The 24,054-nt window shown below is 38.0% G+C and overlaps 1 protein-coding gene across 12 annotated transcripts in view; it reads left to right on the forward strand.

Annotated features, from left to right (window-relative positions):
• Nucleotides 1–24,054, forward strand: part of MRTFB (myocardin related transcription factor B) — a 238,115-nt gene that overhangs the window by 146,879 nt on the left and 67,182 nt on the right. Inside the window, exon 1 of one of the 12 annotated variants that reach the window (XM_074346828.1) lies at nucleotides 22,824–23,192. The exons of the other annotated variants lie outside the window; for them this stretch is intronic. Within the exon in view, the coding sequence (XP_074202929.1) occupies nucleotides 23,072–23,192 (121 nt within the window). The 5' untranslated portion in view covers nucleotides 22,824–23,071. Of the gene's footprint in view, nucleotides 1–22,823; nucleotides 23,193–24,054 lie in introns of those variants that run through there. 12 annotated transcript variants of the gene reach the window in all.

Below are 24,054 nucleotides of genomic sequence, written 5' to 3' on the forward strand. Positions count from 1 at the left end.
TACATACATGTATTTATTTTCAGTTTCTTTTCCTTTATGGCTCCTTACAAGGAATTGAATATAGTTCCCTGTGCTTTACAGTAAGTCCTTGTTGTTTATCTATTTTATATATAGTAATGTGTATTTTATATATAGTAATGTTAATCCCAAACTCCTAATCTATCCCTTCTTCCCCCTTTTCCCCCTGGTAACCACAGTTGGTTTTATTCTATGTCTGTAATCACTTTTTTTTTCCCCTTATGTAACAACTTATTTTTATTGTCCAATGGTTGTATTGTAATCACTTTTTGATTAACACTTAAGATCATGTCCTGGGCTCTGCTGCTATGGTTAAGGCTGAGATGAATAGCATTGCACACAAATCATTTTATTTCTGTATATATTCCAGAGTATTTCTTTAGTATAAAGTCATAGATACTGCATTACAGGTCAAAGAGTTTAGACCTCTTTCTGTGTTCTTTAACATATTTCCAGGGGTTTTCTAGAAATCTGATACCAACTTACACTTTTATTGGCAGTGTTTGACAGTATCCACAACATTCTTATCTATTTGAAAGAGTTTTGTCATTAAAATTTTTTCAAGTTGGGTTATATTTACATACACTGAAATGCACAGTTCTAAAATGTACGGTTGGATGAGTTTTTTAAAACTTTGCTATAATTTGTCTGTGTGTGTGTGTATAACTGAATCACTGTGTTCACACCTGAAACTAAGACAACACTGTAAATCAACTCTACTTCAATAAAATAATTTAAAACGAATAAAGCTTTGTTTTGAAATAATTTGACTTACAGGAAAGTTACAAAAAATAGTACAAAGAATTCCTGTATATCCTCCATCCAGATTCCCCAAATATTAATGTCTTAATTAAACGTGCTTCATCGTGCTCTTTCCGTATCTATATATAATGTTCTTTCTCTGAATATTTCAGAATGAGTTGCAGACATGTTGCCTTTTTACCTCTGAACATTTAGGTGTGTGTTTTCCTAAAAGTAAAGATACTCTCTTAGTTAACCACAGTACAGTTATTTAAATCAATAATTATTAACATTGATACAGCACTATTTACCAATCCCAGACCTTATTCAAATCATGCCAGTTGTCTTAATAGTATCCTTTATAGCAAAAGAAATAAAAGGTGTCCCTGTTTCACAATCCAGTCCAGGATCACAGGTTGCATTTAATTGTCTGATCTCTGAGCGTCCTTTAAAATCTTTTCTGTAGTCTTACAGGTTGTTTTTTTTTTTCATCTTTTATGACATTTTTGAAGAGTATAGGTCAGTTATGTGGAATGGCACTCAATTTGGGCTCATCTCTTGCTCCTTGTGATTAGATCAGGTTGTACCCCTTTGCAGGAAAACAACAGAAGTGATGTTGTGTCTTCTCGTGGCCCAGGTATCAGTTACAGTCAATCCTGGCAACGTCATCTTTGTCACATGGTTAAGGTGGGGTCTTCCAGTGTTCTACACTGTCAGGTTACTATTTTCCCTTTGTAATTTTGTAATTAATGTTATGAGAAAATATTTTGACATTATATAAACTCTTTCCACATCAAACCCTCACCTATACTGAATAGTTTTAGTATCCATTGGTAATTCTTGCCTAAAACAGTTAGTATGCTGGTAATTGCTAATGGTGATTTTCTAATTTTACCATTCATTAAATTTATTAGACAACATTCTACTTTAAAGACAAGCTTTCTCTTCTGCTGCCTTTATTAATCTATGTCAGTATGGAATTATGGAATCTTATTCTAATTATTACTAAATAATACTATTTATTAAAAGTAATTCTGTTATTATTATTTATTTGGTTGCTCAAATTGTTTTAGATTTGGCCAGTGAGAGCTTCTTCAAGCTGGCTTCTATGTCCTTTTGACGGGTTCCTTTCATTTTTTGAGTACTTACTTGCTTTCTGGCACAAAAAGATGTTCCAGGCTCAACTTGTACTTTTCCCTCGCCCTGGAATCAGCCCTTTCTCCTAGGAAAGTTGGTTCATTTTAGCACAATATTTATAAACTAAGACCTGGGAGCTTGATGTATTCATTGCTACTGTTTGTTCATTGCTTCTGGATCCTCTCATTAGGAAATATAAATGTGTATTCATAAATATATACACATACATCTATATCTGTTATTGTCTCTCTGTGTCACTGTGTATATTAAAAATTAGGCTTTTTACTGATAGCTCCAATTTCAACCCAGCATCACAGGATTCATTTTAGCCTTCCTCCTTCTATATCTGTAATGCCCTTCTCTGGCAGTGAGAAACCTTGCTCCCGTAATCCACAATGTATTTTCTTACGTGTTTAATTCTAGAATACACATGAAGTAGTTTCAGAATTACTCATCCATACCACTGTGAAAAATAAATCTGCTACACCTTTTTCTTTTTATTGGGAGATAATTGAACATAGAATACTATGTAAGTTCAAGAAGTTTAAAATACTGATTTGCTTTACATCATGGAATGATTATCACAATAAGTTTAGAGAACATCCATCAACTCATATAGATACGAAATCAAAGAAAAAGAAAAAAAAAGCTTTCCTTGCAATGAGAACTCTGAGGATTTACTCTCTGAACTTTCAAAGATAACATAGGGCAGTGTTAATTATATTTATCATGTTGTACATTACATCTCTAGTTGTGTCTTTGTATCTTTAGACTGCCTTTATCCAATTCTCCCTCCCCACATCCTTGCCTCTGATAGCCACAAATCTGATTCCTTTTCTATGTGTTTATTTGTTTTTGAAGTATAATTGACCTACAACACTATGTTAGTTCCTGGTGCACAACATGGTTATTCAGTATATCTGTACATTTCAAAATAATCACCACAATAAGTCTAATAACCATCTGTCACCATACAAAGATTTACATAATTATTGATTATATTCCCCACACTGTACATTTCATACCTGTGACTCGTTTATTGTATACTGAGAAGTTTGTACCTCTTAGTCTCCCTCACCCATTTCTCTCAGCCTCCTCCCCTCACCCCTCTGGCAACCACCTGTTTTCTATGTCTATGACTGTGTTTCTGTTTTGTTGTGTTTAGTTCATTTGTTTTATTTTTTAGATTCCACATAAAATATTTGTCTCTCTCTGACTTTTTTCACTTGTCATAATACCCTCTAGATCCTTCCATGTTGTCACAAATGGCAGGATTTCATTCTTTGTTATGGCTGAATAATATTCCCATATAGGTTTGTGTATATATATTCACACACACACACCACATCTTCTTTATATACCCATCTGTTGATGGGCTTCCATATCTTCATTATTGTAAATAATGCTGCAGTGAACATGGGGTGAATATATCTTTTTGAGTTAGTGTTATTGTTTTCTTTGGAAAAATACACGGAAGTGGAGTTGCTAGATTGTATGATCTATTTGAAAATTTTTGAGGAATCTCAGTACTATTTTCCACAGTTGTTGCACCAATTTACATTTCACACCAACAGTGCACAAAGGTTCCCTTTTTCCATATCCATGCCAACATTTGTTATTCATTGGCTTCTTGATAATAGTCATTCTGACATGTGTGAGATGACCTCTCATTGTGGTTTTGATTTGCATTTCCCTAATGATTAGTGGTGGTGAGTATCTTTTCGTGAGTCTGTTGGCCATTATATGTGTTCTTTTGAAAAATGTCTATTCAGGTCCTCTGCCCATTTTTTAATTGAGTTGTTTGTTTTAATGTTGAGTTGTATGAATTCTTTGTCTATTTTGAATACTAACCCTTTATCAGGTGTGTCATTTGCAGGTATCTTCTCCCATTCAGTAGTCAGCCTTTTCGTTTTGTTGAAATTTCCCTTTGTTGTGTAAAAGCTTTTTGGTCTGATGTAGTCCCATTGGTTTACCTTTGCTCTTATTACCCTTGCCTGAGAACACATATCTGAAAATATTGCTTGGACCCATTTCAAAGAGTAGACTGCCTATGTTTTCTTCTAGTTTGATGCTTTTGGGTCTTACATTTAAGTCTTTCATCCATTTTAAGTTTATTTTTGTATATGAGGTAAGAAAGTCTTTTGCATGTAGCTCTTTAGATTCCCCAACACCGTTTATCGAAGAGGCTATCTTCCCCATTCTATATTCTTGTTTCCTTGGTTGTAGCTTAATTGACCTTATAAATGTGAGTTCATTTCTGGGCACTCTGTTCTGTTCCATTGATCTATTATGTATTTGTTTTTGTGTGAGTACCATAATGTTTTGATACTTGTAGCTTTGTTGTATAGCTTGAAATCAGGGAATATGATGCCTCTAGTTTTGTTGTTCCTTCTTCCGATTGATTTGGCTATTTGAGGTCTTTTGTGTTTCCATGCAAAATTTAGAATTATTTCTTCTAGTTCTGTGAAAAATGTTGGCATTTTGATAGGAGTTGCATTGAATTGGTAGATTTCTCTTTTTCTTGATGAGTCTGGCTAAAGGTTTATCAATTTTGTTTATCTTTTCAAAGAACCAACTCTTAGTTTCATTGATTTTTTTTTTTTTGGTCTCTTATTTCATTTATTTCTGCTCTGATACTTATTTCTTCTATTAACTTTGGATTTTGTTTGTTCTTTTTCTAGTTCCTTTAGGTATAAGATTAGGATTTTTGTTTGAGATTTTTCTTTTTTTTCTGAGGTAGGCTTGTGTCACTATAAACTTCTCTCTTAGAACTACATTTACTGCATCTCACAGACTTTGGATTTTTGGGTTTTCATTTTCATTTGTCCCCAGGTATTTTTTTTTTCTTCTGATTTCTCTAGTGACCCATTAGTTGTTTAGTAGCATATTGTTTAGCTTCCACATGTGTGTGGTTTTTGCAGTTTCTTTCTTGTAGTTGATTTCTACTCTCATAGCATTATGGTCAGAAAAAATGCTTGATATGATTTCAGTTTTCTTAAATTTACCAAGACTTGTTATGTGGCCTGGCATGTGATCTATCCTGGGGAATGTTCCATGGGCACAAGAAAAGAATGTGTATTCTGCTGCTTTTGGATGGAATGTTCTATATCTGTTTCTGTTAAGTCCATTTGGTCAAACGTGTCATTTAGACCAGCATTTCCTTATTGATATTCTGTCTGTATGATCTGTTCATTGATGTAAGTAAGGTGTTTAAGTCCCCTACTAGTATTGTATTACTGTCAATTTCTCTCTATGTCTGTTAATTATTTGCCTTATGTATTTAGGTACTCCTATTTTGGGTGCATATGTTTTACACTTGTTATATATTCTTCTTGGATTGATCCCTTGATCATTATGTAATATCCTTTTTTGCCTTTTGTTACAGTCTTTGTTTTAAAGTCTATTTTGACCAATATAAGTCTGCTACCCTGGCTTTTCATTTCATTTCCATTGCATGCAATACCTTTTTCAACCCCACCCCCCTTTCAGTCTGTAGTGTCTTTAGATCTGAAGTGAGTCTCTTGTAAGCAGTGTATATGAGTCTTGTTTTCATATCCATTCAGCCATTCTCTGTCTTTTCATTGGAGTATTTAGCCCATTTACATTTAAGTAATTACTGATACCTGTACTTAGTGCCATTTTGTTAGTCATTTTGGAGTCTGTTTTCTTTTTTGTAGTTCTTTTTTGTTCCTTTCTTTTGTTCTCTTTCCTTGTCATTTGATGACTATCTTTAGTATTAATGTTCTGATTCCTTTCTCTTTTGTGTGTATATCTATTATAAATTTTTAGCTTGTGGTTACCATGAGATTTATATATAGCATATAGATGTGTGTGTATATATGCTTATTTTAAGTTGCTGATATTTTAAGTTCAAACTCATTTTAACAGCCCTTCATTTTTATTTTCCCACTACCCACGTCTACTCTTTTTGGCATAGTATTTTAAATCTTTTTGTTTTGTATATCTCTTTAACTACTTACTGTAGATATAGATAATTTCACTACTTTTGTCTTTTAACCTTCTAGCTAGCTTTATAAAGTGGTTAATCTATCTTTTCTGTATATTTACCTTTACCAATGAGATTTTTCCTTTTGTAATTTTTGTTTTTATAGTTGTGGCCATTTCAGATTAGAGAGATGCCTTCCAACGTTTCTTGCAAAGCCAGTTTCATGGTGCTGAACTCTTAGCTTTTGCCTGTCTGTAAAACTCTTGATCTCTTCTTCAAATCTGAATGATAGCCAAGTTGGGTGGAGTATTTTTGTTGTAGGTTTTTCCCTTTCATTACTTTAAATATCATGCCACTCCCTTCTGGCCTGTAGAGTTCCTGCTGAGAAGTCAGCTGTTAGCCTTCTGGGAGTCCTCTGGTATGCAAAAAGTCCTCTGGCTTTTCCCTTGCTGGTACTAATATTCTCTTTTCATCTTTAGTTTTTGCCATCTTAATTATAAAGTGTCTTGTTATGTTCTTCTTTGGGTTGATCCTGTATGGGATTCTTTGCACTTCCTGGACTTGAATGACTGTTTTCTTTCCCAGGTTAGGGAAATTTTCAGCTATTATGGTTTCAAGTTTGCTCTCTTCCCCTATCTCTTTCTCTTATCCTTCTGGTACTCCTAAATGTGAATGTTAGTACATTTGATGTGTCCCAGAGTTCTCTTAAACTTCCTTTTTTTTTTGTTTTCTGTTTTTCTTGTGCAATTTCCATTACTCTGTCTTCCAGCTTGCTGATCTCTTTTTCTGTGTCATCTAATCTGTTGATTCCTTCTAGTGTATTTTTTATTTCAGTTATTGTGTTCTTCAGCTTTGTTTGGTTCTTTTTTATATTTTCTAACTCTTTGTTAAACTTCTCACTCTGCTTACCCATTCTTCTCCTGAATTCTTTGAGCATCTTTTTGGACATTACTCTGAATTGTTTATTGGGTAGATTGCTTGTCTCTATCTTGCTTAAGTTCTGGAGTTTTATCTTAGTCCTTCATTTTTAGCACATTCCCCTGTCACCTCATTCTGCCTAATTCTCTGCTTTTATTTCTATGTATTTGGTAGGTTGGTTACATTGATTGGTCTTGAATGTGTGACTTTATGTAAGAGACATCCTATATGGCCCAGCAGCACACACTTCTGTGGTCACCAGACCTGTATGCTCTGGGGATGCCCTGTATGTTGTCTGCGTGGGCCCTTCTGTTGTGGCAGGGCCAACTACTGTGGGCACTCTGGTAGGTGTGGCTGGCTCCTGACCTAGTTGCTTGCCAGGCCCTGCCTAGTGTGGAGGCTGCCAACTGCTCGGGAGTAAGGCTGGATCCTGGCATGGATAGATGTACAATCTGGAGAGTCCTGGTGCTGGTAGGCAGGGCTGGATCACAGGGTGGCTGGCTGCAGAACCTGAGCATCCCAAAGGTGGTGTCGCCTGCTAGTGTGTGGGGCCAGATCCCAGGGCAGTTGGCTGAGGGGCTCAAGGTGTCCGGTAGCTGGTGTCATAGACTGGTGGGCAGGGCTGGTCCCCAGATGGGTCCCGGTGCTGTTGTCCACCCACTGATGGGTGAGACTGAGTCCTGGAGCATGTACCAGCCCACTGATAGGCAGAGCCAGATCCGGGGGGTCTCTGGTTGTAGGGTTTCAGGATCTTGTAGCTGGTATTGTTCCACTGGTGGGTGAGGCCAGATAGAGGGTGGCTGGCTGAGGGGTCCAAGGTGACCCAGAGCTGGTGTCAGCCACTGGTGAGCAGGTCCAGGACCCAGGGGTCTTGGGGTTGGTGTCCACTTGTTGGCAGGTGAGGCCAGGTCCAGGGCTGGTGCTGGCCCACTGGTAAGCCATACCAAGTCCCAAGGTCTCTGGCTGTGGGCCCTGGCAGTCCCAGAGTTGATGGGCAATGCCAGGTCCCAGCATGAAAAACCTAGGGGGAGTTCTCCATAGTGCCGTTTGACAGCCCCATAACCTTGTGGAAGACTGACCTCCCAAATATGTCTGCCACCAGCTTATCTATCCTCAGGGTGAGTCCCAGTTTCCTTGTGCCTCTCTGGGAGGCTGTCCAGGATCTGCAAGTGTATCTGACCCAAGCTCTTTTCAATTTACTGTTTCTGCCCTGGGTCTGGAGTGTACGAGATTTTGTGTGCATTCCTTAGGAGCAGAGTCTTTGTTTCCTACAGGTCTCTGGCTCTCCCAAAAGGAAGCCCTGCTGGCCTTCAAGGCCAAATGTTCTGGGGACTCTTTTTCCTAATGCAGGATCCCCAGACTGTGGGGGCCAGTGTGGAGTTCAGACCCTTTGCTCCTTGGGGAGAATCTCTGCGATTGTGATTATCCTCCCATTTGTGGGTCTCCCACCAGGGGCTGTGGGTCTTGACTGTACCTCATCTTCATCCCTCCTACTCACCTCGTTGTGGTTCCTTCTTTCTATCTTTAGTTGTAGATGATCTTTTCTGTTAGCCTTCAGGTTGTTCTCATTGATAGTTGCTCTGTAAATAGTGTAATTTTGATGTGCCTGTGGGAGAAGGTAAGCTCAGGGTCTTCCTGTGCCATCTTGGCCCTAGACTCTAAATCTGCTGCTCTTTAAACAGGTGCACTTTATGGTCTGTGAACTATATCTCAGTAAAAAATTAAAGATATTAAATATTTGCTAACTGAAGTTGGGTATTTGTTTACATTCTTTTTTGTCTTCAGTCCAAAGGTTTATAGTCCAAATATATTCAAAAGTTGCTAAGGTTGATTCTGTCCCCTCTTCAGTGTGTATTCATGTTATTTATTTGAAATACAGTTGGGTTCACTTATTGTGTTTGTATTCAAATTTGGGCATTCCCCCGGCCTTGTAGATTTCATTAATTTATTTTTGAGTATGTGATTTACTAACAAGGTTCTAAAAGTCAAAACTATATCAAAAATGATGTCCTCAGAAAAGTATTGCTGCCTGCCTCTCCCCCTCCATCCTGTTCTCATCCTCTAATCATTTTCACTGTTTCCCCATCCACTGAAGATAATCAGTCTCATTAGCTTCCAGTTTACCCTTCCTTTCATTTTTTTCCCCTGAAGCAACTATATTTTCTTGTTTCCCTTTCTTTCCTACACAAGAGGTAATATTAATACTGTTTTTTAGGGTGTTTTTTTTTTTCTCAGTTAACATATTCTGAAGACCTTCTCATATCAGTACGTGGAGAGCTTCCTTAGTCCTTTTTACAGCTGTGTAGTGTTCCGTGGTGTGGATGTACCATAGTTTAATTAACCAGTCTCCTGTGTGTAGACATTTAAGTTGTTTATAGTATTTTGCAGTAACAAACAGTGCTATAGTAAATAACTTTTGGCATATACCATTTTATAGTGTTGGAGGTGTATCCTTCAGGTAAATTCCTAGATGTGGAATTGCTGGGTCAAAACCCTAACCCTATGAAGTGATTTGTCATTTTGTTAGATATTGCCAGATTCCTCTTTCAAAGGGCTGTACCAGTTTGCATTTCAATCAGCAATATGTGAGAATGTTTATTTCTCCCACAGCCGCATCAACAGAATGTGTTGTCATACTTTTTTGCCATCTGGTATTTTGATGTAGTTTTAATTGCATTTCTCTAATTATGAGTAAGGTTGAACATCTTTTCATATGTGTAAGGGCCATTTTGGAAACTTTTTTTTTTCGGAGGAGTGTGAATTTTCTGTTCATTTCTCTTTTAGGATTTTGAACTTTTTAATTTTTAAAGAGTTACATATGTATTTAGGGAGATTAACCCTTCCTGTTCAGTGTTTTTGTTTTGTTTTTAATGTGGCCAAAATCTGTCTTTTCCTTTTATTGCATTGGTATATGGGGTCATAGTTGGAAAACTTTTTACCTATGTCCAGATTATAGAAGGATCTCATCAGTATTTACTTACTCATATATGGTTTTTTAATTTGTTTTTCATTGCTGATCTACTTGGAGTTTATTTTTATCTGATAATGCTATTTCTACCTCCTCTATGTGACACTTTTTTTTCTGTTTTCCTGGTTTGCCTTGGGTATGTTTATTTTTTTCCACGTGAACTTAAATATCAACATTTCTAGCTCCATTAAAAAGCCTGTTGATATTTTTATCGCAATTACATTAAATTTGTAAATTAGAGAAAACCAGCATTTTTTATGATGTGGTATTATCCTAACCAAGAACAAGGACTGTGTTCCAGCCTGGTTTTGTGTTTTTCAGGAGTTTTGCACATTTTTTGTTAACTATTGAGTTTTTGCCTTTTTGCTATTTTAGTGGGATTTTCTCTGCTATTATGTTCTCTGACTGCTTGTTTATGTATCTGAAGGCTGTTGATTTCTGTATGTGTTTGAATTTGGTATCATGAGTTGATAGCACCCCATGGGTCAGTAGGGCTCTGTTCTTTGTTTTTAAAATCTTTTTTCTCTGAGACACATAGTTTATTTTCATTCTCTCATTTTGATTGATATAGTTTATGGGTTTGAATTTTTCTCTGATCACTACCTTAAATATATGTCATAGATATTCTCATTATACAAAAAAACTATATTTTTAGAAGTTCTTTCATTTCAGTTTCTATTTTTCCTCTTTTCTATGAGTTAATAAAAGATGTTACTAATTTCCAGGTAGACAAGCCTTTTTAGATTTTTTTTTACTTTATTAATAGTTTCTAGTGTTATTACATTGACATCAGAGTGTTTATATTTTTTATTTTATGGAATTCATTGATGTTTTCTTTGTGACCTAATACGTGATTGTTTTTTGAATTTTCCATGTTCTCTATCATCAGGGTGTGAAGTTCACTGTATACCAGTAAGATCTCCTTATTGATTATGCTGTTTGGGCCTGGTATACCCTTGCTTATTTTTTGTCTACTTCGTCTGTCTTGTACTGAGAGTGGCAGATTGAAGTCTTCTATTATTTGCATGTTTCTGTGTGTGTCATGTTGTATCTCCTGCCTTCTTATTTTATAACAGTACTTATGTTGTTTTGCACATACAGCTGTTATACCCTCATTAATGATCATGGCTTTTAGCATTAAAAGATGTCCTCCTTTGTCACATAAATACTTTCTACATGAATTTTTCGTTTTCTGTGTTTAGGATTACTGCCCCTTCACCATCCTCATTTATAGCACGTATCTATCCACCAAAATCATACAGACCCACCAGTCACAGCGCACCAAGTCACACCGCCACCACGTTCGTCAGAAATCGTATTACACTTGAGACTTCTTTTGTTTTATTTTAATGGTTTGTTGGTTTCTTGTTTCTGTTTTAAGATCCTCTAGAGCAGTTCTGCTCAGTTTTTTTCAGAGTTCAGATACCGAGGTAAATAACCTTCTGTTGTACTAGAGTTTTGTAAATAGTAGAGACTGTTTCAAAGTTATCATTACGCAAAGGAATTTGTCCATTTCCACAAATGCCGTTACCTTTTTTAAAAAATGTATTGAAGTAAAATAAATTGTACATATTTAAAATGTTCAACTTGAAGAATTTTAATATGACCATAGTCAAGATAACATTTTCATCACTCTTAAAAATTTCCTCATGCACCTTTGTAATCATTCGTCTTTCTACCAGTCTCCAAGCAACCACCAATCTGCTTTCTGTCACTATAGATTAGTTTGCTTTTTCTATAATTTTTTATAAATGGAGTCATATATACATGTGCTCTTTTTTTTGGTCTGGGTTCTTTCATTCAGCATAATTATTTTGAGATTAATCTGTATTTCTTTATGTTTTTTTTAATTGCTGATTAGTATTCCATTATATCGATACACCAAAATTTATTTATTCATTTGCCCATGTATGAATGATAATTTACAGTTTCTGGCTATTACAAGTAAAGCTGCCAATAAAGTTCTACTGAAGAAACTAGTTTCTTCAAAAGCTAAGCATATACCTACTGAATGACCAAGGCTTTATTCAAAAGAAAGGAGTATAAATGTCTGTGCAAACATTTAAACAAAAGTCTTCATGACAGAATTATTCATAGCAGCTCAAAACTGAAAACTATCCAAATGTCCAGTGACAGGTGATTGGATAAACAAAATGTGGTATATCCATACAATGGATGACTGCTCAGTAATGGAAAGGAACCAACTATTGATATATGCAACTACATAATGTATAATTTCATTTACTTACAATTCTGGAAAAGTCAAACTATACTATAGTGATAAAAAGAGTTCAGTGATTACCTGAGGCTTGGTGTGGCAGAAGGATGTACTGCAAAGGGGAGAGAAAAACTTTGGGGAATGATTACAATGTTCTGTATCTCAGATGTGACCATGGTTTCACAATTGTATACCTGCATCAAAACTCACCGAATTGTACAGGTTAAATGGATATATCTTTCTGTCTTTATATCTCAGTAATCTTGATTTTTAAAATGGGTTGGATACAACCAATAAAAATATAACAGGTAGTTTTGGTTGTTAGTTTACTGTAAGGAAAATGCTTATCATTTAGCCTGGACTACTGAATGTGAGAATTTACTTAAAGAGAAACTTGACCATATGAACATGGGTTAAACACTGGGATAGAGCTCATAGGAAATAATAAGATGAATGGAAAGTGTTTCCTGCTTTTGAAGATTATAAAATTTACCAAGATGGAGCAGGGATATCAGGAATATGAAGACAATCTAGACAAATTGAGGGACAGCATCTCTGAGCAGGAGAAGCATCTCCTTCCCCAGAGGAGCGTCCTCTGAGTCTTCCAACCAGAACTGTTACATGAAGACACTTGCTGTTCATGAATACACTTGATTGTCAAGTATTAAGACCTATGCAGTATTTTTTACTTTTCTAATTAAAAAAAAAAAAGTTTGCTTAAAAAAAAGTCTTATTTCAACCAAGATTCTGTAAGAATATTAATCCCTACAAATGTGAGTGACTGTTATCTCAATTATCCCAAAGGTGACAATGCTAATACCATTTTAGACACATAGGAAAGAAGTTAATTCATTCAATATAAGGGACGCCTTTGGGCATTAGGGCTTAATTCTCTCACAGAACACCCATGGAGAAAAGCTTGTGGACTGCGGCCATTCGCCTGGGTTACAAATCTCCCTTCTACTCCTTAAAAGCTATGTAGTTGGACAAGTTATTTAACCTCTTGATGCCCCGATATAAAAAGGAGATAGTCAAAGATAGAGTTATTGAGAAGAGTGGACTGAGTGGGCGTATGTGAAGCACTTAGCACCACGCATAACCGGGGTTAATAACGCTACTCAGGAAAGTGGGAGACAAGGCGCTGAAGGCTTTGAATGCCAGGCTAAGAAACGTGGGCAGAATTAGGTAGGCAGGGAGAGGCCTGGATGAGTTTGGGTCAGTCGAGTGACATTATTTTATTTATCCAGCCAGCATTAATTGAGCCGTCACAGGGACCCTGGCATTGGGATTGCAAAGATGAGCAAGAGAGCATGGGTTGCTTTCTAAGTGCACTATCTGGAGCTGGACCTGACTGAGGTCTAGGCCAGACCATTACTTGCCTTTCTTAAAAAAATCTTTGTTTTCCCATTAAAGTCAAACAAAGCCTGTCTTATAAAATTAAAGATGATTTAGTCCTTAGCAGAGCATATAATCTTAAAATCAAGGGTATTTTAACTGCAAAAGAAAAGCTCATTTAGAAACTGCCATTTAGAAAGCAGAAAGTGCGTGAATCCGAGGCCGGGTGTGTGCACGTGTTTCTGTGTTCATTGGTGGGTGTTCAGGGTTAACAGTTGATGCCAGTGCAGTCTCAGTGGACTCAAAGGATCCCAGCAGAGAAATTTAATTCATTGATCACAGTTTTGTGAGCAGGTAGGAGGGAGCTACAGTCCTAAACAAAGTGTCTAGATTCCCCTTGGCACCAAAAAAGATTACTTCTTCCTCAAAGACAGGAGAGAGGGTGAGAGTAGGAAGGTGAGTGGAGCTTATGTCTGAAGACCTCAGTGCTAATAAAGCTAGTAGGCCAGGCTACTGGCTGAAAAAGGCATAAGTAGTGTAGTCTTGAGGAAAATAGAAATGCTTTGGAACAGTGGCAAGGTAATTTAAAGTGGAGTCAATAAGAGATAAAGGAAACATTTTGGAGCATGTGTGAGGGCGTGACATGATTTTATATTGAATTTGGATAGTCATCTTGCATCTTTAATGTCTCAATCCAGGCTTGGTGTTACCTCCACCTTTGTCGTGGCTCCCAAGATGGCGAAATAGGATACCCAGTCAGATGAGGTAAACAAGGGCAGACGCTAAGTCTCACCTCAGGATAAAGCTGTGGAAGCCAAGCCACAGAGTAACTGGGTCCCCCTCCCTAACTGAGGGAGAAGTGGTTCAAACTTACGAAGTGTACTGACCTTTTAAAAACAGTTAGTAGATGACTTAATTTTTATTAGTATAATGTTGTAGAATTGTGTGCAAACGTAAAGGAAGCATAAACTCCTTATGCTTAGTAGCACTTATGCAACTACAAGACAGAAACACTTCTGTATATTTACAAAAATCTACAAAGGTTAATGAAATTCAAATTAGTATAAATTTCCTGTGACATGCATTTTTGCATAAATGTGGCTGCTGCTGGACACCTGACAGTAGTGCTCAGAGCCTGTATTGCCACCACCTGCCACGGCGACTCGTTTCTTCCATCCCTCTTCTCTGATCAAACCGTGGCAGGCTGTGGACCATTCTGTGTTCTCTAGGCTTGAATATGTCATTATGTCATCATCACAATGTCCGGCTCTCTTTACTTTTCATTATTATATGGCAACACTTGATTTTTTTTCAAGGTTAACAAAATGAAAACATGGCATTTTTACATTTTTCATAAAGAACTCATCCAAGAATACACCCTTCCTCAAACTATGTCCTAGGGCTTGTTCTCCCCTAGGTTCTCAGAGCCCTTGGCTGACCACCTAGCTGTGATCAGTCACCTGGGGCAGCTTTTCTATTTCATTATTCCAGTTAAGTGAAAAAGTATCAGCAGTGTTCTCTGCAAGTATAAAAATTTCAAATATAATCTAATAAGTGAAATCTTAAGTAGTAGAAAGACACCAGAAGGTATTAAGTGCCAAACTAAAAAACTAAAATGAACTTTTTCTGCACCCTGCTGCAGTCTTAGAAGATGGGGTTGGAAAATAGAATGGGCGTGTGATGTTGTGGTTAGTGTGATGGTCTGCATTTGTGTATGTTTGTGTCCGTCTTGTCTTGCCAGAGAAACCCCACACTTAGCAGACATGCAGACATGGGGGATAACAGACAGAGGAGATGATTCAGCTCAGAAATGAGCCCCGACAGACTCCAGCATTTGGGGAGTGGCTGTTGTGCTGTTGTGCCTGTCCTAGGAATTTTATATGCACTTTCTCCTGATTTTTACAGTCACAGAAAACAGCTGCTGCTGCTGTTGTTGTTAATGCATTACCATAGAGAAGGCAGCCACGGCACAAAGAGGCTGCCACTTTTCCAAGATCTCGTAGGTCTTACAACCGAATTGTTTAACTCTGAAGTCATGTTCCTTCCACAAAACTGTCCTGACTCTAACCTTCATACATCCATCTATGATGTTATTATTCCCCTGAAATTAAATTATCAATTTTTCTTAATACATGACTCTGAAAATCACATGTAAATTTAGTAAAAAGGCTTTTACTTTTGGTGAAAAGAATGTTGGAGAGAGAAAACCAGGATTAAGGATATGTGTTCACCAGCAGAGTGACTTGAAAACACATCGTTTCAAGTCAGAACTGCAGTTTCTTTTCTTCTGGTTTTTTTTTTTTTTTTAATAAAACAAATATCAATACATGTTTCTCTCAGAGCTGCTGAGGATCAGAAAGATCCTCAAGGTCCTCAAAAGATACACTTAACTTACTTGTGATCTAAAAACCATTATCACAGACGGTAAACATTTGTTGTTTTCTCATTGAGGGTTTCCTACATGCAATTCATTCTTATTATCTTACTTTTTTTTCTCAACAAAATAGGAAACATTGGCTTTCCTTCTTGTAGATTAAGCATTCTCAACAGGATTGAAAATTGATTCTTGGGGGATGGGCAAAACTTTTTTTAATGTATAAAGTATAGATATAGTACATAAACATACATAGTAAATCTGTGGTATTAAAATTCATGGAAAGTGATTATGAAAATTATGTTAAAACAAGTATAAAAATTCATGGAGCGTGATTAGAAAAAATTATATTAAAACAGGTGAAAAAAGATTGAGAAACACTATCGTACAGTTTCCTTGAGTGCTGACCTCAGCATCACACTGGTCGGAACATCGTGACGTGCCTTCCAGTCTTTGCCAGGGCTTGATCCTCCTCACTTGTCACTCCTCTCTTCTATCTACGCTAAACCTTCAAGGCTGTAGTCATTTCATTCTCCCTTATATTCTATAGCTCGGAATTCGAGGAAGTCTGCTTTGAAAATATGTAACTTAAGGAAGGTTCTTTGTTGTAAATCTTCCAGCAAACTGTCAGTATTTATGTGTTTATAAGTAACTAGCAGGCATAGAAATAGAGAAAGGACTTGAATGACGCTCTTACAGCTGACCGGGTGTATTCTGTCCTCTTGATTATCCTAATAAAGATTTGGGCAGGAGGAGACAGAGCGCACCAGTGACTTAGGCGCAGTCAGAACACTGTGATTGAGTGGTGCCACCGTCACGTGAGGACCTGCCTGGGAGTGAGCTGCGAAATGTGTCCTCTGCCTCACCTGCCGTTTGTCCCGTCCCACGGGAAGGTCTCTTCCCTCCCTGTCAGCAGACGTTAATCAGCCAAGCGTTAGTGGTGCGATTCCGACCCGGAGAAACCTTGCCAGGGCTGCTGTTCACATCTTCAGAGGGGATACAGCAAACACAAGAGGGAAGTGCCGTCCATGTCAGTTGTGGCTGTACTCTAGGATGAAAGAGTACATTGAGCACAGATTATGAACCAGATCATTAGACTGTTTTGTCCTGATGGCGTGCTAAGTTATGCTGAAGTACTTAATTGCTCAAATCATTGATATTCTTTCAAAATCTTATTATCTTAGAAATGTCACAAATGTGTATCCCTCCGTATGAAACAGCCATTTCCGCAATCTCTTTATATCTGCAGTACTGTTCAACTTCCATGTATTTAAATAGTGGTAAAAAATGAAGGACTTTTAAGATACGCTATCTGATTTCATAGATAGCGCTCTGTAATTGTCCTTGTTTACAAGAAAATTTTTAAATTATCAGGGTTATCAAATTGGGCTTAATTTAACTTACTAAATTTTTGGGATTTACCATAACCACTAAGTAATTATCTAAAGATCTAATATTTCGTAGCGGTGTTTATGATATTAAAAAGGAGAAAACTGAGGATCAAATATATATTTTTCTAAAAGTACGGCACACTTAGGGAAAAAGCATAGGTATAATCTGGACTGAAATTTTTCTCCCTAAATGCATCCTGTCTAACTGACTACATCTCCATAAATTTTGTGATACTGTGTGAAGGAAACTCCAAAGTGCCCGCTTTTGCTTCAGGCAGTGGCCACCTGAGGACCTGTTACAAAGCACCAGGAGGTAGGAGACAAAAAGAAAAGGGCTTGTTCCTCAGTCTCAGGGTCCAGGATGCTGCAGGGGAAGTACCCGCAGTATTTAGTGATCTCTTTGAATTCTGCTCCTAATTATTTTTTATTCATTACTTTTGAATATTTTTACTTTGGTGGAGCATTGCCCAGCTGGTAACATTCTCAGGTTTTTCTTTATTGAAGCACAGCATCATCACAGTGATCATCTTTTTTTTGTCAGCAGTTTTGTAAGCGTATATTCACTCTGCCAAGTTTTTGTGTTGGTCCCTTGAGCCGTGTTTGTTTCTGTTCTGATTCCCTGAAGCCTTTCTTGGATTGTTCCTAGTCTCTAAGCCATACAGTTTTTCTCACGCTGATTAAATATCTATGCTTGGGGTAGTGGGAAAATTGACTTGATTTATGGTACTCTCTTTCATACTAAAACAGCTCTTTTGAGTGTAGACACAAACACTGTGGAAGCAGATTTATCATAGCCAAAGTAAATTTAATCACCTGTCATTCGAAGTTAAATGTCACTCATGACAATAGAGCCAAATGACACTGAAGATGATGTAGCACATTTAGTAAGGAACAAGGGCAGACCTACTGGAAAACAGTTCACATGACAACTGTGGACTTCTCTTACCAGGAGAGAATGCGTCTCCTTCCTCCCTCCAGTCCTAATTCAATCCAGAAGACATTATGTGGAACTAAGCGAGGCGGCTGCCCTGTGGGGGTGGGGGCAGCAGTCCAGTGTAAGGCTTCAGAGCCCATTTGGTGCACAGGGACATCTGCATAGGGTTTAGCTACAGCAGTGACAGTAATGGGGTGAACAGGGTGTCCATGAGTAGGGTGGCAGAGACTGTAGGAGACAAGAGTCTCACTATAGGAGAAGGAGGTTACATATATAGAAAAGACAGAGAATGAACCTGTGGAGTTGGATTGGAACTGGGGGCCCTGGGGTGAACTCTTGGTTTTCAATATACATAAATAAATAAAGTTGTACATACTTAACTATAGGTCTCTATTTACAGCTGTCAATAGTGAGGGTCATAAATATGTGTGTACTTACACACAAATGCACATAAACTCACAGACATATTCCCTACCTCCAACCACAGAAAAGGCCTGGGAACAATGACACCTGAGTAGTGTTGAGCACGCCCAGCATTCACACCTCGGTTTATCAACGGAGCAAGAAAAGTGAAAGGTGACCCCAGAACATCTTGTGCTAAAAAGTAAGAGATGGCCCTTGAGTGGAGTCTGTGGATTAGATGGCAGTGATATATCAGAAAGTCAGAAAGTGCTTACAAAGAACAGTAAGAAACTGAAGCCAGCTGGAAGGGACTCCCACTGGCCAAATCTGGAATTATTTGAGCATCAAAATAAATAATGAGAGGAACATGTTATAACCCCATGAATAAAGCAGGAATCCCTGAGTCCATGCTGATATAACTAGATAACATAAACTGAATTTTTTTCTTACAGTAGGATGTGCCACTAGTAAATGTAGAAGGAATGATAGAATTTTAAAAATCACCGTTTTGCTATGAGACAAATTGAATTTGTGCACCACCTGATGGGATGCAAAGAACACATCATTGCTTCTGTGGTATTCCTGCCAAAAATACTCCCACCACAAGCTGCATCTAATCATGAAGACACGTCAAACAAACTCAAACTGAGGTTAATTCTACAAAGTAACTGGCCTGTAATCTTCAAAAGTCAAGGAAAGAAACATCAAGAAAGACTGAGGAATTAAGATGGAAGAAAACTAGAGAGACTTGAAAACTCAGTGCCATACATGATCCTGGTTGGACCTTTTCACTGTAAAGGATATTGTTGGGACAACTGGTGGAACTTGAATGGAGCCTGTGGATTAGATGGCAGAGATATATCAGTGTTAATTTCCCGATATTGAAGGTCACGTTGTGGTTATGTAGGAAGGAGAATATCCTTGTTTGTAGGAATTACACACCAGAGTACTTAGGATAGAGAAGTGTTGTGTCAGAGCCTGCTCGCAGAGATTCAGGAAAAAATGCGCTGTGAATTTGAAATTATTCCAAATTTTTTAAGATAGCAAAATAAATATTCTTTAAGGTATATTCACCTGTAGAGAAATTATTATTCCCTTTGAAAACTACAAGGACTTTTAATATAAATCTATAGCAGGAAAATATTTTCTTATTGAGATCTTTTACATTTGTTGGATACAGTAAGTGTAAAGCTTACAGGGACCCTTAAAAGAGAACTGGTTTACTTTGTACGTACTAAACACGTATTCACACATGCACACACACAGGCCAATAAAAAATTTTTGTAGTTATATTTTTATTTGTATACTTTTAAAAAAAATTATTGAAGTATAATTGATTTACAGTGTTTCAGGTGTACAGCAAAGCAATTCATTTATATATATATATTCTTTTTTAGATTCTTTTTCATTATAGTTTATTGTAAGATGTTGAGTACATTTCCCTGTGCTATGCAGTAGGTAATTGTTGTTTATCTATTTTAGACGTAGTATGTATCTGTTAATCCCAAATTCTTAATTTATCCCCCCTTTTCCCTTTTGGTAACCATAAGTTTGTTTTCTATGTTGGTGGGTTTATTTCTGTTTTGTAAATAAGTTCATTTGTGTCATTTTTTAAGATTCCATATATAAATGAATTTATATATTTGTCTTTGACTTACCTCAGTTAGTATGATAATCTAGATCCATCTGTGTTGCTGTAAATGGCATTTTATTCTTTTCTGTGGCTGAGGAGTAGTCCATTGTGCATATATACCACATCCTTTTTATCTATTCATTTGTCGATGGACATTTAGGTTTCTTCCATGTCTTGGTTATTGTAAATACTGCTGCTGTGAACATTGGAGTGCATGTATCTTTTCAAATGAGAGTTTTTATCTTTTCTGGAAATATGCCCGAGAGTGGGATTGCTGGTTCATAATGATAACTCTATGTTTAGTTTTTTAAGGAACCTCCAAACTGTTCTCCATAGTGGCTACACCGATCTACATTCCCACCAACAATGTAGGAGGGTTAATAAAGAATTTTTAAATGGCTGGTGTAGCTAGGTATCTACTCAGGTTTCTAAACTTGGGCCGAAAAACGGTCAAAATTTAAAAAGCAACATCTTGAAAAACAGAATGTTGGGGTTTATTGTTTTTATTGTTCTTTTTACAAAGTAATTAAGAATATAGGCCCTGGAGCCAAGGTGCCTGTTCAGAATCCTGGCTATTGCTTACAAGTGATCTCTGACAAAATATTTGATTTTTCTAGGCCTCAGTTTTCTCATGTGTAAATTACAATAACAGTGTTGAATTCACAGGTCTGACAACAGAATAAATGAGATAATATATGAAAAGCATTCAGACTGTGGCTCATTGTATGCGTTAAATAAAGTTGGCTGCTGTTATTATTTCAGGAAAAGTTAAAATGCTTTCACAAAAGCATTCTAGTATGATGTTTTTGGCTTCCTTCTCCCTCACCAGGAGTAGAACTACTAGTAGGCCATAAAAGTTATTGTCCCTGCTGTTAAATCTGTCCCCAGATTAAACTAAAGCCTGGAAATGGGACATATTTTAGAAGACAGCAGGCATTGCAACGCCATAGAAAAAAGACATGGGCTTTGGAGAACTAAGACTTTGGTTAAATTCCAAACCTGCCACTTACGAGCTTTGTGGCTTTGGTCTTACTCTGTAAAATGTCTATCATATACAAATAATCATAGTGATCACAAAGGGTTATTGGGCGTTAAATGAGATAAACTTTGCAAAACGTCTAATACAGTGACTGGCCCAAAGAATGTCCACAGGGAATTATAGTTATTTTTCTTACTCCTTTAAAGGTGTAGGAATAGTCAATTTAGAAGAATAGAGAGGCCTTAGGATCAGAAATAGTAGCAGAGCCTTTGAGGGCATTTTTGAGAAGTGTGGTAAGTTCATGGCTGTGTGTTCCTGCAGGGGTTTAGACTCTGATGGGCTTAAATTGCCTCAGAAGGAATTTCAGTTGACAAGAAGCATGTCATGTGTTGTGTAATCCCATTCTTGAGAGACGCCAGAGGAAGGGAGAGAACTGTCTTTCTGGAACCGGATGGGTGTAGTGCACAGCAGCTTTGGAACCAGGGGCAAAGAAAAGAATCTTTATCTGGCCCCATCTGTGTTAAATGGTGAAGAGAATATTGATTTTTCTGGTTGTAAAAACGTAAGCCTCTCTTTATCCCACAGAAGACCACTTCAGATGCGCAGTCTGTGTGTGTATTTTCTTTTAAAGAGAAAATGTGCTTCCTTTAGAGAACGTGTAGTTAGTTGTTCATCTGAAATTCGTGACTCCTGATCATTGATCTAGGTCTTCTTTAGAGCTAGAAGTATTATCAGAGGAAGAGCTCTGATTATTATCTTCCGTGCTAATTCACTCATTCAGTCATGCCACAAGTGTTTATTGAGAGCGCCGTAATATTCCAGACACTCTGCTAGATGTTGGTTATCTTTTAAAAAGTGAACAAACCAGATTTCTCATGGGATAGGAGTCAGTCTACTGCTCTTACAACCTCTAATGGGTTTTATGGGAGCTCTTTACAAAGGAGCATACTTTGAACCATTAAAATCAGATTCTTTTGGCTACAGCTGTAAGACGTACGTTTGGTGTGTATGAAAACACAGAGTTGTCTCCACATTTGCCTGGAGTTGCCATACCTGGTGATTTCCTTAAGGCAGCACCCCTGTCTCTAGTGGACCGCACGGTGACTTGGGGGAGGGGTGCCCGTTGTTGAGAGTTTATGTGAAATTAAACTGGTCACTGGTTGAGTCTGTTACTAACTGGAAGCTCTCTGTGTCTGCTTTTAATAAATGGGAGGAGATTATTCCTGAGAGCAATCATGGCGATGTTAACTCTCTCGGCCGACTAGCGGCACAAAGGAAAACTGCTGCCCGGGTCTGAACTGGTGAAGGCAGAAAGCTGCAGTTACGGTGCATTTCCCGTTACAGAGAGCACTGGCTCTGCCAGGGAGAGCCAGGTGCAGAAAAGCACACCACGAAAGCCCTGGGGTGCTGAAATGCCTCTGTTTTCATCCCGATGTGCTAGTAGCATGTTTATTCAGTGTGGTGCCTCTGCTGAGATAAGACCCTCTTCCTTCGGATGCCCTAGACTGCCGTTTGTTTAGCTGGAGAACTTAATGAGTAATGGATGTGCTTGTCTGGCCGATAGAAAGTATTTCCACAGCCTCCGGCTGTGTTTATAGAGAGCCGGAGAGAGACCACAGGCAGCAATTTGTCTTCTTAGGTATCAGCGAAGTCTTCTCTTTTAACAACTAGAGGATTTATTTTTAACTGCTTGAGTCAGTGTTTGTCAGATGATTCGGACCATCAAACTGCAGATTGAAGTCCCCAGTGTGGGGGAAGCTGGAATGGCAAGGGAGAGGGGGCTGGCTGGGAAAAGGGGTGGGATTTGAGCATCGTGCCGCCGCGCCGTGGCTCTGCCTCCTGATGTGCGAGAGAGTTTAGGGCTTTCAGCAGCAGGAGTGTATCTGCAGGTCAGGCTGGGAACTGAAGGGTCACGGCTGCCTTCAGCTGCTTAAAGACATAATTGCCCGGTGATTGGGGTATTGTGAGGAGGCTCCCAGGACCCAGGGACCAGAGTATTCTGAGCGCTGGCCTCTGCTGTTCGGCAAATTGAGCTTTTCTCCTGCTTGATGCTGCCTGTCTCCAGAAGCCTCTCACCATGATCGATAGCTCCAAGAAGCAGCAACAGGGCTTCCCAGAGATTTTAACTGCGGGTGATTTCGAGCCACTAAAAGAAAAGGAATGCCTTGAAGGGAGCAACCAGAAAAGTCTCAAGGAAGGTCAGTCTATCTGTGGACAGGGCAAAACTGCCCAATTCATATTCCCGTCAACCAGGCTGAGTGTGTGTCTGCTTACCGTGCCGTGTGTCTGCTCTCTCCGTCCACTCACGGGCCCCACACAGTCTAAGTTCTTTGAAATGAAAGCTGAATGCTGTTCTTGGTAGCTCTTTCTGAAGATGCATTAACTGATAGAATTCTAGGGATTTTGCAATCATTGGTACAGTGCGGGGACCTACAAAGCCTGTCCTTATTTCAGTAAAATCTCTCCAGGTTCATTTTGTCTGTTTTCTCATGTTCTCCAGTTTTTTTGTGCCCCCCACCCCCACTCTAGGAGAGGCCATTTCCTTTTCAGTATTATTCAGAACAGTGCTTCTTTTAGATTTACAAACACGTAATTCCAGGAAAATGATTTTTTTTTTTTTTTTTTTTTTGCAATTAACGTGTTTATGGTTTTTATTGTTTAAAACCAGGAAGGTAGCTAGCTCTTTCTTAATTATGTCTTTAAGTAATTGGTTTAATTGGTTACAGTGCACATTGCATCATCATTTTGGTTTGTTTTTTAAAGCACATTGAATAGTTTTATGGCTTTTTAACAAAGCAAAGATTAAGGTTAAGAATACTGTCAGTTACTGTTAGTGGCCACTGCACCAGCAGCTCATTGATTGATTAAGAAAATGCCCAAAGGTCCAGGCATTGCTGTCCTGTGTCCTGGCATACTGAAGTGTGACAAGACCAGTGCACGGTGTGCTTTACCGTACAGCTGGAGATCGGGGGCCAGGGGTTAAGAAATTCAGAATCCACAGAGAATAAGTTTTTCTTAAATTTGAGATATGAAGGTCACCCCTGTCAACGCTGGTTTAAT

This window comes from Camelus bactrianus, chromosome 18 (genome assembly GCF_048773025.1).
Source record: "Camelus bactrianus isolate YW-2024 breed Bactrian camel chromosome 18, ASM4877302v1, whole genome shotgun sequence".
Taxonomy (NCBI): Eukaryota; Metazoa; Chordata; class Mammalia; order Artiodactyla; family Camelidae; genus Camelus; species Camelus bactrianus.